Below are 11,636 nucleotides of genomic sequence, written 5' to 3' on the forward strand. Positions count from 1 at the left end.
CCTGGAAGGTGTTACTTGAGTCTTGCCTGCAGCCTGCTTGGCTTGATTGGGCCTTGCAGAAGTTAAAAGGCTGGGAATCCATCTGGGTCTCCCAAACCTCAGGTACATTAGCCAGAAGATGGATTGGAAGAGGAGTAAGCGGGACTAGAAGCCAAGCACTCTGATATGGGAATGGAGACCTCTCAAGCAGCAGTTTAGCCGCTGGGCCACCAGTGCTCAGTGGAATTCTTAATTTGCAGGCAGGGGAGGGAAGGGGAAAGAGAAAGGCAGAAATGCTAATAATATTATCCCATTTAGTTTCACAATGGGTGAATACACGTGTGAACCCCATTTTTATAGATGAGAAAATCAAGGCAAGAAAATTAGTCATTTGCCCAAGTTCACACAAGCAGGATCCCAGCTCTCCCGCTTGCAGTACTGGCTCAGGTGCCTTAACCACCATCGAGGAGGCAGGAAAGGAGGCACTTCCTGTGATGAGTCCCGATTAAGTGCCAGGCATGGGGTGTATGCCGTTGGATGTACTGTCTCATGACAGTTTCTACAACAAACCTAAGAGGGTGGTCTTATACCCATTTTGTAGTGGGAAAAACTGAGGACCCACAAGAGATTGCCACAGCCCTAGAGCCATTTGCACTATGTAACCCAGAACTTGACTTCAGAATGTAGCCAACGAAAGTGTGGCATGACCTTCAATCTGGGAAGACAAGATCAACCTCATATGCTTTCACACTGTCATGGGTTAGGACAGAGGACAAGATGCTGGGGCCCCATAACACCCCTCCCGTGCTGCCACCATCATAGTCTCACATCCTGTGCACACACGCTGCCCTTCAGCACATGGCAGAAGCTGGACACATTGTCATCTGGCTGCTCCAGGGGCTTGGAGCTCCTAAATGTAAATATGTTAGCAGAGGCCAGAAGCAGGAGGAGCTGACCAAATCATTATGCATGAACGAATGATTCCCATCAGCCAGTGACAGGGCTCTACCTGATGTGGAGGAACCACCACCTGCTTGACACTGTGTCACGGGTCCTGGGAAAGGAGGACCCCAGTACAAGGAAGGAGCACTGGGGGTGAGGAAGGAGGTCCCCTGGTTTCTGTATCAGGCCCCACCCCCCAGAGGCGGAGCCAAGGCTAAGCCCCGCCAGCCTCGGCTTCTCCACCCCTCTGGGAGCCCAGGCACGGGGAGAGCCTGGGCAGACTAGCCTGGCCCTTGTGATCCCCACAGAGCACAGGCTCCACATCGACCAGCTAGGACACCAGACATGGTCTGAAGCCCTGCAGGGCTGGCTGCTGTAACTTCCCGACTCTGCAAGACAAGCCCAGGCAGGGTGAAAAACACCTGTGCCCGACGGCCATGTGAGTATCCTCTCCCATCCCCTGGGGCCTTTTGTCCCACCCCTCTCTGGACCACACCTCTAGATGTCAGAGACCTGAAGAGGTCCCTGCATGTGGCTCAAAGCCACCAGGAGGTGGGCGTTGGTGCCGCCAGCCCCCTGCTAGGAAGTCATGCCTGGGGGCTGTGCAGGTAAGGCGGGGTGTAGGGCTGGAAGCTGCAGCTCAGCCCAGGGTGGGGGAATAATGAACCCTGTATCTCAAGGTTAAACAAAGCAGACAGTTGTAGAGAGGAAGAGAAACAGAAAGCAGGGGACCACAAGAGAAGGAAAGTTGTCCTGTGCAAAGAACATGAGGGTGAAATAGGGAAGGGGACCTGGGAACACAGTAGCTTGGAGGCCCCCTGGGTTGGGGGCCCTGGAAGGACATAGGGGACAGCGGTGGCATCCTGGGAAGCCACGGGACCCTGCTGCTCAGACCCGGGGAGCCCAGGGGGAAGCGGGCATCCTTTCCTTGTTGACTTGAATCCCAGCAACCACAGCTGCCCTGCAATCGACAGAAGCAGAAGTTCCCACAGGAGCCGGGCCCCCTCCCTCCCTCCCTTCCCAGAATAGGGTGATGGGAATGTGGAGGCCCGAGACCAGGGAAGGGATGGAGGACAGTCGGGCACAGGGCAGGGACCTAACTCACAGTGTGGGAGTTGCCACAGCCTCCAGCTGTGAGAGAGGGTCTCTCCTTGCCAGGGCTGTGGCCAGGCATCCCCCTCCCCCTGCACTTCCTTTCTTTGCCCCCGGCTGTTGCTAGTGTGGAACAGCCGAGTTTATGGGCTGGAAGTCCTACCCGGAGGCTGCTCACTGAGCTGGAACCAGCTTTACAAGGATGGATGCGGGGGCCCCAGATCTGGCCCAAGGGGAGACTCCCTTGATAACCAGCTGGAACAACCCTTCCCCCAACTGGCCCTGTCCTCCCTCTCTGCTTCTGTGAAAGCTTTGCCTGAGGGAGGCTGGGGGTATATCCACAGGCTGGCTGGGTTGGCCTTGTGGTCCAAACACCCCACCTCCAAGCAGAAATGGACAGAGCTGGCCAGTGGGACACGAATGAACTGTCTGTGAGGTAGCCTCCAATCAGCATATATGCGTGTGTATGTGTTGCTAGATTTAGTTTTCCTTTTTTCTTTCTTTAAGATTTTAAGTCAGATTTATGGTAAGTCAGATTCAGAGAGAAGAGACAAAGATCTTCATCTACTGGTTCACTCCCCAAGTGGCCTCAAGGGCCAGAGCAGAGCTGATCAGGAGCCAATATCCAGGAGTTTCTTCTGGGTCTCCCACAGGGGTGCAGGGTTCCCAAGGCTTTGGGCGGTCCTCAACTGCTTTCCCAGGCCACAGGCAGGGAGCTGGATGGGAAGTGGGACAGCTGAGATATGAACCAGCACCCATATGGGATCCCAACAAGCAAGGTGAGGACTTCAGCCACCAGGCTACCGCGCCAGGCCCAACTTAGTTTGTCAAGAAACCCAAGTAGAAATTTTAATGTACATTCTTCATTGGCAGGGAAGGAATCCATGTGTGCCTAGGAACACACAGCCCACACACTGGGTAATGCAGTCCACCTGTGTGGGCCCCCTTCTCTGTCCCCACAGCTAACTGTCCCTGTTCTTCACCTAGGTGTGCTGGTGGCTGTTCCAGGCCTCGCCCGCCCCAAGGCCGAAGATGACACCAAACAGCACCGAGGAGGTACCCAGCCCAGTGCCCACGGCGGCCCTGGGGCTCTCGGTGGCCCTGGCGAGCCTCATCGTTGCAGCCAACTTGCTCCTGGCACTAGGCATTGCCTGTGAGCGCCGCTTGCGCAGCCCACCTGCGGGCTGCTTCTTCCTGAGCCTGCTGCTGGCCGGGCTGCTTACAGGTCTGGCACTGCCCGCCCTGCCAGGGCTCTGGAACCACAGCCACCGGGGCTACTGGTCCTGCCTGCTCCTCTACCTGGCCCCCAACTTCTCCTTCCTCTCCCTGCTTGCCAACCTGCTGCTGGTACACGGGGAACGCTACGTGGCGGTGCTGCGGCCCCTCCAGCCTCCAGGGGACATAAGGCTGGCCCTGCTGGGCACCTGGGCAGGCCCCCTGCTCTTTTCCAGCCTGCCAGCTCTGGGGTGGAACCACTGGACTCCAGAGGCCAACTGCAGCTCCCAGGCTGTCTTCCCAGCTCCCTACCTGTACCTTGAGGTCTACGGGCTTCTGCTGCCGGCCGTGGGTGCCACTGCCCTGCTTTCGGCCCGTGTGCTGCTCACGGCCCACCGACAGCTGCAGGACATCCGTCGCCTGGAGCGGGCGGTACGCCGGGACGCGCCCTCAGCTCTGGCCCGGACCCTCACCTGGAGGCAGGCCCGGGCGCAGGCCGGGGCCACACTGCTCTTCGGGTTGTGCTGGGGACCCTACGTGGCCACACTGTTCCTGTCGGTGCTGGCCTATGAGCACCGCCCGCCCCTCGGGCCTGGCACTCTGCTGTCTCTCCTCTCCCTGGGCAGCGCCAGCGCAGCAGCCGTTCCTGTGGCCATGGGGCTGGGGGATCACCGCTACACGGCCCCATGGAGGGCAGCCGCCCAGCGGTGCCTGCAGTGGCTGCGGGGCAGAGGCTCCCAGGGAAGTCCCGGCCCCAGCACTGCCTACCACACCAGCAGCCAAAGCAGTGTTGATCTGGACTTGAACTAGGATGAGGCCCCTACTGGCCATGACCCCTGGCCGCTGAGCCCACTTGTCTGCATCAGAGCCTCTGCCCGCAGCTTAACCCACCCCAGACAGTGCCCTTTCTCTGTCCCTGGAGTGGAGCAGCCGGCGGCCAAGTCACAGAAAGAAACCAAGGGAGATTCCAACTCCAGACTGACGGGGATAAGGTGGGCACCAAAGTCTGGGGCGGAAGGGCGCACAGCCACTTCCAGGTGGGCGAGGTTCCTAGCGGCTCTGCCACATAGATTGTGGCCTTCACTACTTCCTCCAGTCAGCTGGCCACCACACACTCCACACAGACACTGCCTCTGGGAAGTATATTTTATTTACATGTTTAAAATCTGTAGCTAGTATCTCTTCCTCCTTTCCACCCCCGGGTCTCAGGGAAGGAAGGAACGGGAACCTCCGCCATCTACTCCCCCCTTGCAAACACACAGCCTTGCAATGCTCACACCAGCAAATGAGTGAGAGAGAGAAAGAGGCCTGTCTCCCGCCCCCCCAACACACATATACCCAGGATCACTGGGTCTGCACCAGAGGAGGGAGCACCCTGGGGCAGGGGTGGGGTCTAAGGAGGAGGAGAGGATAGAGAGGGGCAAGCCAGATGGAGGGGCTGGAAAGCGGGGCCAGGCCCCCACCATACCCCTCTGTACCCCACCGCCTCTGCTGGTGACACAAGGCCAGAAGCTGTAGCCATTAGCGGTCAGGCCTCTGGACACAAAAGACTTTCGCTTTGTGGTCTCCTGACGTGGTCACCACCAGGGAGGCATCTCTGTGGACAGAAGGTGGGAGCCTGAAGTGGGAGCTGGGGGAATCCTCAGCTGCCACCCATGGGTCCTGGAATGGGCGCCTACCAGTCCTCGGTGCCTGACGCTGGACCGACGCAGCCATAACCCCACGCAGGAAGGCCAGGGAGGAGAGGCCCCAGCGTGGGAGCAGCACAGAGCAAAGTGGACAGGACACACCACAACCCAGTACCCCATGGCGAGATGTGAGGCTGGGGAGGGCATGGTCACCCGAGGAGGTGGGGCCAGACTAGAAACCAAGACCCCCTGGGGCTTCCCAGCCTGCCTGTCTCCAGAGCCAGGACTACACCTTGGGCCCTGGCTTCACATCAGGGTGCCCTCCCACACCCCAGGTGTCCTGTGTCCCCACATGTTAATGTCACCTTTAGACAGAGCCATGTGGCTCTTGGCCCCATCACTCACTTGCTGAGGGCAAAGTCCAGGATCTCAGCCGTGTGACCCCGGTAATCTGTGAGCAAGCGGCCAGTCCGGGCATCCCAGAGGCGCACCACACCATCCAGGCTGCAGGTGTAGACCACGGCGGTACCTGCCTCCCACAGCAGCTGCACGATCCCGGACTGCCACGGGCATGACAGAGGCAGACCCAAGATCAGGGCTGGGAAAGCCGAGGGCATCTGCTCTCAGCTCCCCCTGGAGGGTGGGCCCCAGACAAGGGCTCCTTGCCTGGGGCCCGCAGCAGTAGCCATGGCCAGAGGCCCATGGGGGACCTACCTGGTGCTGACACTGGTGCCTGAGGGTCTGCGTAGACAGGTCATAGATGGCCAAGGTCCCGTCCAGGTAGCCGACAGCGGCCAGGGGCATCCTGGACAGAGCAGGGCCCCAGGCAGGCTCATGAGTGCCTGGGCTTGCAGCTCTCCTTCCCAGCCCCCAGTGCCTCCCACAAAGCCCTGGTTCACACTCACACACTGCAAAAGCCCAGCGACTCCACTGAGTTAGACTCGCTCTCCTCGCCTTCACCTGGGCTGGGCTGGGAGGCCACGGTCTCAGGTCTGAAGACACCCACAACCTAGAAGGGAGCAGGAAGGGTCAGGCAGGGCCTGCGCCCGATAGGGAGGCAAAGTGGAGGTGAGGAGGCAGAGCCGAGGGTGGGGGCGGTGAGGAGGCAGGAGCAAAGACACTAGAAAGCAGAGGCCCCCAGCCAGGATGTGGTGCACTCACCTTGCCAGTGGTGGCACTGACCAGCTTGGCCTGGCAGTCCACAGAGCCAGTCAGGATCAGGCTGCCATCCTGATTGGTGGCCACACAGGTCAGAGGACCCTGGTGACCCTCAGGCCCTAGGAAGGGACAGGGAAAATGTTGTCGGACTTCAGCCTGTCTCCCACTTCCCAGTCCTCAGCGCCCTCCCCACATTGCAGCCCCCATGGGTACCTTTTAGCACATGAATGGGGTTGCCCTGCTTCAGGTCCCAAATCCTGATGGTGCCATCTTCGTAGCCAACCACAGCTCTCTTCCCTGCAGGCCACAGGCACAGGGGCAGAAGGGAGAGTCAGGACAGAGGGGGACCCCAGATGCAGTAGGCAAGGGGGAAGGGAAGAAAGTAAGGATGCTGATTCTGCCCCCGCCAGACACACACACACATACACACACAGGGGAATTCCTGGGTCTGCTGTAGACCCGAAGCCTGGGACAGGCCTCAGGGAGGGAGGGAAGGAAGGAGGAAGCCTGGAGCCACAACCCAGGATGCCACCTCCACACCCAGCCAAGGGGACACAGACAACTGCTCTCACCATCAGGGAGGACGTGGCCACAGGTGGCGGGGCAGGTGGGACCCTGGAACGTCTTACAGTCACCATTTGGGACCTTCCACATCCAGGTGTTTCCATCAGCCGTGCCCGCTAGGAGAACAGGTGCCCGAGGGTGCCACTCCATCCACTGGGCAGACAGGAAGGATTTGTGGTGAAGTCCATCACTGCCCCCCAACTCAGCCCAGGTGGGAGCCCACCCCATCCCAAGTTGCTTCACTTCGGGAGGTGGGGCAGACACTGCTGCCAGCCCTTGGGCTCGTGGCTGGCTGGGTCCGGGACAGATGGGCCACGCATCCTCCCTGCCAACCGCTCAGCACTGAGTCCCACCGCAAGCAGCTCACCTCCAGGTCTCCCGCCTCGAAGGACCACACCTCTTCCTTGGTGTCCACCTGCCACACTTTCAAGAGGCCACTCATGTCGCCCGTGGCCACTAAGGTAGAGTCATGGCTGAATCCCGCACAAGTTACAGAGTCTTTATGGCCTATAAGGAAACGTGGGGACAAACTGTAGAACACAGAAGACCTAGTACTATGGGCACACGTAGGCAAACAAACTCCCTATGGCCCAGGACAGACCCTGCTGGCCCCCAACTTAATTGGGTGGTGTGTGTCTGGTCCCCCTGCACACTCTGCACCTCCACCCGTGCTCCTCCAGGCTGTCCCTACATGCCCATGGACGCAGAGCGCCCCACCCCTAAGCCCCTGTGCCCCAACTCCTGGCGCAAAGCCAACATGACCCCGCTCACCTGCACACTCAAAGAGCAGCTCGCCATCACTGAGCCGCCACACAAAGGCCTTGTCGTCTTCACCGCCCGTCACTGCCAAGGTGTTAGTCTTGGGGTCCAGGCTTACACAAAATACTGAGGCTGTCCCGAGAGACATGTTCACTCATAAGGGCACCTTCAGAATCTTCAGGAAACACCTCCCCTCCCCCAACGCAACCCGGCCTTCCCTCCTAAGTTCCCGGAAGTTCCGACACCAGCTTGATGTCATGGAGAGCCCTCCCCTTGCTGCTCCAGGAGTCCTTGTCCAGGACACAATGCCCCCATGTGCAGGTCACTTCATCCCGTGCCCAGAGGCAGGGGCTGTGCATGACGTGTGCCAGGCTGGTGAGCACAGGAGACCACCCGAGTGGGGAGGTTCGTGCCACAGGTTTCTAAGATCTAACCTTGGAGAAAATTAAAATATGTTCTAAAAGGTAGCTTTCTTAGAATCAATGACTTTTAACTTCTAACAACTTTTTCTCTTTTCATTTGTTTGAAAGGCAGACAGAAAAAAAGAGAACTCCCCTCTGCCAATTCCCTCCCCCTATTGTCCCCAAGCACAACCAGGAGCCAGGAGCTCCATCCGGGTCTCTCATGTGGGTGGCAGGGCCCCAGCCACTGGGAGACGGGACACGGATTCCCCAAGCCGACAGGCCAGATGCCCACCCTAAAAGATAACTGATTGTCCCATTGGCACCCAAAGCCCACCTGCTCTCACTTCGGAGCCACCTCCTCCCGGACCTACCTGAGTGCAAGGCAAAGGTGACCTCACTGTCGTCAGGGCCCTCCATGCTGCCGACCACCCCCTCCTGGGGTTCCAGAACCCAGCCCTCCTCGTTGCCCTCTTCTTCCTCTTCCTCCTCCTCAAAATCCACATCTTCCATCTCCTGGGCCAGATCATCTGCTTTGGAGTGAGTGGGTAGAGGAAAGACAGAGACAGGGCTCAGGGAGGGCGGGATGAAGCTACGAGCGACGGGGAAGCCTGAGGCTGGAGTGGGCCACACGGCAAGGGGGCAGGACGAGGGTCACGGGCAGCTGGGGTGCTGCAGGGACGCGATGAGCGGGGAGGAGGGAGCCTGCAGAACCGGGGCAAGGGCTGAGGACCTCAGGCTGGAAGGCGACCGAGTGGGAAGGCAAGCCGAGGGCATGATGGGAAGGGGGTGTGTGAGGGGAAGGGCCAGGGGAGGCGTCAGGGAACCCCCACCCCGGTCAGGCCCGAGAACTAAGTGGGGGTGGGGGAGAGGCGGGAGGGAGCGGGAGGTCGGCGGGAGGGATCGGCAGGCAGGGCACGGAGAGCAGGGGGAGAGGCGGGGGTCGGAGGCCAGGCCAGGGGTGAGCGCCTCCTGTCCCGTGGCCGCGGGAGCGGCGGTTCTCACCCGGGTCCGGTGGACCAGGCTCCAGTTCTACCACCTCGATAATCTCTTCATCGCCATGAAAGCTCAGGGTCTCCAGCGGAGGGGTGTCAGCGGCGGCCCCGCTTTCCGATTCGGACTCCATGCGGAGCAAGCGACCGATCCACTTCTCAGGGCCCAAACGCCTCCCAGAGTCAGCTCTGCGCGACGACGCGGAACTCGAGCCCCTCCTCCCGGGAGGAAGTGGGCGTAGGCAACGCCCCAGCAGAAAGAGCGATGGCCGCGCCACCAATGGCGGCGGGGGCTGGCTGGCTGAACCACCAATCGAAGGGTAGAGATGGGAGACGGGACAGGGGCGTGGCGAGCAGGCCCCCCCAAAACTCCGCCCCGTATAACTCCGCCCCCGACGGGAGGGAAACAAGCGAGTGCGCGCCTCCCCGGTCTCCTGGGAATAGTAGTTCTCCCGGGTTCGTTCCATGGACTTCTGGGATATGTAGTTTCTGGTCTGTAGGCAAGGCGGAAGGAGCGGGGGAGGCCCCTTACGCAAACTACAATTCCCGGCGGGGAGCGCGCTGAAGGGGGGGTGGGATCTGAACATGGCGGCGGTGGTAGCGGCTACGGCGCTGAAGGGCCGGGGGGCGAGAAACGCCCGCGTCCTCCGGGGTAAGGAGAGGGACCCAGGGGCGGGCAGAAGTGCAGGAGACCCCTGTCCCTTGACAAACCACCTAAAGTAGCAGCGGTTCAGGGCTGTCGAATCATGCCCACAGCTCTCTGCAGATTGTTAAGTCTGGGGGAGAATCCATGCTCTGCGGCTGTCACCCAGTAGGTCCCCCTGCCGTCGGGTTCCACGACGTCTCTGGGGTCTTGCAGCGAAGGAGCCCTGAGGAAGCCTTTCAGACTCCCGCGCTCCGGGTGTTCCACACTCACCGCAGTGCAGAGGAAAGCGCCCCGGTGGGTTCCAGCCCCTGAGAATTGGCAGTTTGACCTTGGGGCGAGGCGGTTGTTCTCGGGACCTTCGGTTTCCTCTTCGCTACGGTGAGGGGTCGAAGTAGATCCCCCCTTAAGCTCCCTTCCAAGGCTCCTAGCATCCTGCAGTTGTAAAAACCTTTTCCCGGATCCCTTTTGGGAGTCTCGCGTGAGTCTCCCCACTGCGGTCCTTCCTTCCCGTCCTGGCGTCCGAGGGGGGGAAGAAAAGCAAAGCTTGCGCTCCTGGCCCCAGGGTGACGAGCCTGCAGTGACGTGGAAGTGACTGCCGAAGGTGCCTCCTCACAGGCGATTTTCCCTGTGGATGCTCGCTAGCACTTGTTACTGTGAGCTGTAGTCAGCTCTCAACCTCCCCGCCCCTTCCCCCTCCACCCCTCACCCACCTGCCTCTCCCTCCTTCCCCAGGGATTCTCTCCGGAGCCACTGCCAACAAAGCTTCCCAGAACAGGAGCAGAGCCCTGCAAAGCCAGAGCTCTCCGGAGGGCAAGGAGGAGCCCGAACCCCTCTCCCCGGAGCTGGAATACATTCCCAGGAAGAGGGGCAGGAACCCCATGAAAGCTGTGGGGCTGGCCTGGTGAGTTGGAACTGCCCCCTTGGCTTGCCAATGGTAGGGGCGGTGGAGGGGTTGGGGAGGGTCCAGGACCCATAAGTTACTTCAGATATTTCAGACGGTGAGCAGGATCCGAGGCCTGGAATCTGAGGAATGGGAGGTGGGAAAAATGTGTGAAACCAGGAAGACTGTGGCTTTTTGGTGATGCGATGCAAATTTGGGTCCGTGGCCTCCACCTCCCTTTGCAGACTTGGGGTGAGACCCATGTTCCAGTGCTGAGAGTCTGTTAGTTGTACAGAAACAGCAAGATCTGCTGGATGTGACTCTGACCTTAACGCAACGCATGTTACCGATGAGAGAGGGGAAGGGGTGTTCACAGGGCTCCCCAGCACCTGAGGTGCGCCGCTGTGCTTTACCATGTAGTGTTCTGGTCTTCGTCTCACCGTCCCATTTCACAAAGATGGCATTCTCAGCAGGCCTTGTGACTCCGTGCTCTCCTCTCCTACTCCCCCCCCACCACCAAAGTACCTCCCTGGTAGCAGTTGTTGAAGTTAAGAACAGAATCTGGGAGAGGAGGTGGGGTCTGTGGGTAGACTTATAGAGGGGAAAAGGCCAAGGAGGGTTTGTGCCCCAGAGTATCCCAGCCTAGGGGCCAGAGTGAGGTCTTGTGTGAAAGTCTGAACTTGGCCCATGCAGGGACCAAGAAGGCCAAGGAGGTATGTAGCAGGACAGTAGCCTGGCTCCCGCCAGCTGCCTACACAGGGAAAAGTAGATACTAGAGGGAGTGCAGCATTCCTGTCCCCCAGGAGGTCAGACGACTCTGGCTCAGACTCGGCCCCTGCCCAAACCCCGTGCCCATCTCCCTACCCCCCTAGGGCCATCGGCTTCCCTTGTGGTATCCTCCTCTTCATCCTCACCAAGCGGGAAGTGGACAAGGACCGTTTGAAGCAGATGAAGGCTCGGCAGAACATGCGAGCGTCCAACACGGGCGAGTATGAGAGCCAGAGGTTCAGGGCTTCCTCCTAGCCCACCCGGTCCCCCACAAATGGGTCCGGGGTTCAGAGCTGAGGAGCCCTGTGGCCCTCCCACAGACTGTACCGCCTGCCAAGGGTCCAGCGCCCCAGCATCCCAGGCCATGTCCCTGAAGTCCGCCAGGGGGCGCATGAAGCCTGGGCGGCAGCCAGCCCCACCCCTCCCAGCCTGGGAGGCAGCCAAAGGCAAATAAAGTGACTAAGTGTGAGTGGAAAGGAACCAGGCCTGGGTCAGTGCCTCCCTCGGGTGGGGCTGGCCAGTCCATGCTCTCTCAGCTTAGAGCTCAGAGCCTCCGCACTGGGTAATAGTGAGACAGTCCTGGGACTAGGCGCAGCAGGCGGAGGTTCCCAC

General features: G+C 60.0%; 3 protein-coding genes across 4 annotated transcripts; 2 read left to right on the forward strand and 1 right to left on the reverse strand.

Annotated features, from left to right (window-relative positions):
• The first annotated feature begins 1,041 nt into the window (after positions 1 to 1,041).
• On the forward strand, positions 1,042 to 4,205 carry GPBAR1 (G protein-coupled bile acid receptor 1). Its single transcript, XM_004576838.2, has 2 exons — positions 1,042 to 1,360; positions 3,001 to 4,205. Exon 2 carries the CDS (start codon positions 3,046 to 3,048, stop codon positions 4,036 to 4,038), a length of 993 nt encoding a protein of 330 aa, XP_004576895.1. The 5' UTR covers positions 1,042 to 1,360; positions 3,001 to 3,045; the 3' UTR covers positions 4,039 to 4,205.
• Positions 4,206 to 4,598: 393 nt separating this feature from the next.
• AAMP (angio associated migratory cell protein) lies at positions 4,599 to 8,974 on the reverse strand. 2 transcript variants are annotated; one of them, XM_004576837.2, is made up of 11 exons: positions 8,744 to 8,974; positions 8,113 to 8,268; positions 7,350 to 7,469; positions 6,946 to 7,085; positions 6,587 to 6,731; positions 6,228 to 6,311; positions 6,018 to 6,133; positions 5,762 to 5,865; positions 5,571 to 5,661; positions 5,262 to 5,416; positions 4,599 to 4,825 (listed from the first exon to the last, which is right to left on the reverse strand). In XM_004576837.2, exons 1-11 carry the CDS (start codon positions 8,862 to 8,864, stop codon positions 4,750 to 4,752), a joined length of 1,308 nt encoding a protein of 435 aa, XP_004576894.1. In that variant the 5' UTR covers positions 8,865 to 8,974; the 3' UTR covers positions 4,599 to 4,749. The 2 variants fall into 2 exon arrangements, with proteins under 2 accessions (XP_004576894.1, XP_004576893.1); XM_004576836.2 differs by having other exon boundaries at positions 8,113 to 8,271.
• Positions 8,975 to 9,173: 199 nt separating this feature from the next.
• Positions 9,174 to 11,536, forward strand: LOC131477903 (probable hydrolase PNKD). Its single transcript, XM_036493013.2, has 3 exons — positions 9,174 to 9,382; positions 10,109 to 10,277; positions 11,129 to 11,536. The coding sequence occupies exons 1-3, from the start codon at positions 9,316 to 9,318 to the stop codon at positions 11,277 to 11,279; spliced, it is 387 nt and encodes a 128-aa protein (XP_036348906.1). The 5' UTR covers positions 9,174 to 9,315; the 3' UTR covers positions 11,280 to 11,536.
• The last annotated feature ends 100 nt before the right edge of the window (positions 11,537 to 11,636 follow it).

This window comes from Ochotona princeps, chromosome 5 (assembly GCF_030435755.1).
Source record: "Ochotona princeps isolate mOchPri1 chromosome 5, mOchPri1.hap1, whole genome shotgun sequence".
Taxonomy (NCBI): Eukaryota; Metazoa; Chordata; class Mammalia; order Lagomorpha; family Ochotonidae; genus Ochotona; species Ochotona princeps.

Bases quoted from the DNA above. Each gene is read 5' to 3' on its own strand.
- GPBAR1 (XM_004576838.2), top strand. From the start codon at position 3,046: ATGACACCAAACAGCACCGAGGAGGTACCCAGCCCAGTGCCCACGGCG.
- AAMP (XM_004576836.2), bottom strand. From the start codon at position 8,864: ATGGAGTCCGAATCGGAAAGCGGGGCCGCCGCTGACACCCCTCCGCTG. The intron at 8,272-8,743 runs GTGAGAACCGCC...CTCACTCCAAAG, and splicing joins GCCTGGTCCACCGGACCCGG to CAGATGATCTGGCCCAGGAG. The intron at 6,312-6,586 runs GTGAGAGCAGTT...TGTGGCCTGCAG, and splicing joins TGGCCACGTCCTCCCTGATG to GGAAGAGAGCTGTGGTTGGC.
- LOC131477903 (XM_036493013.2), top strand. From the start codon at position 9,316: ATGGCGGCGGTGGTAGCGGCTACGGCGCTGAAGGGCCGGGGGGCGAGA. The intron at 9,383-10,108 runs GTAAGGAGAGGG...CTCCTTCCCCAG, and splicing joins AAACGCCCGCGTCCTCCGGG to GGATTCTCTCCGGAGCCACT. The intron at 10,278-11,128 runs GTGAGTTGGAAC...CTACCCCCCTAG, and splicing joins AAAGCTGTGGGGCTGGCCTG to GGCCATCGGCTTCCCTTGTG.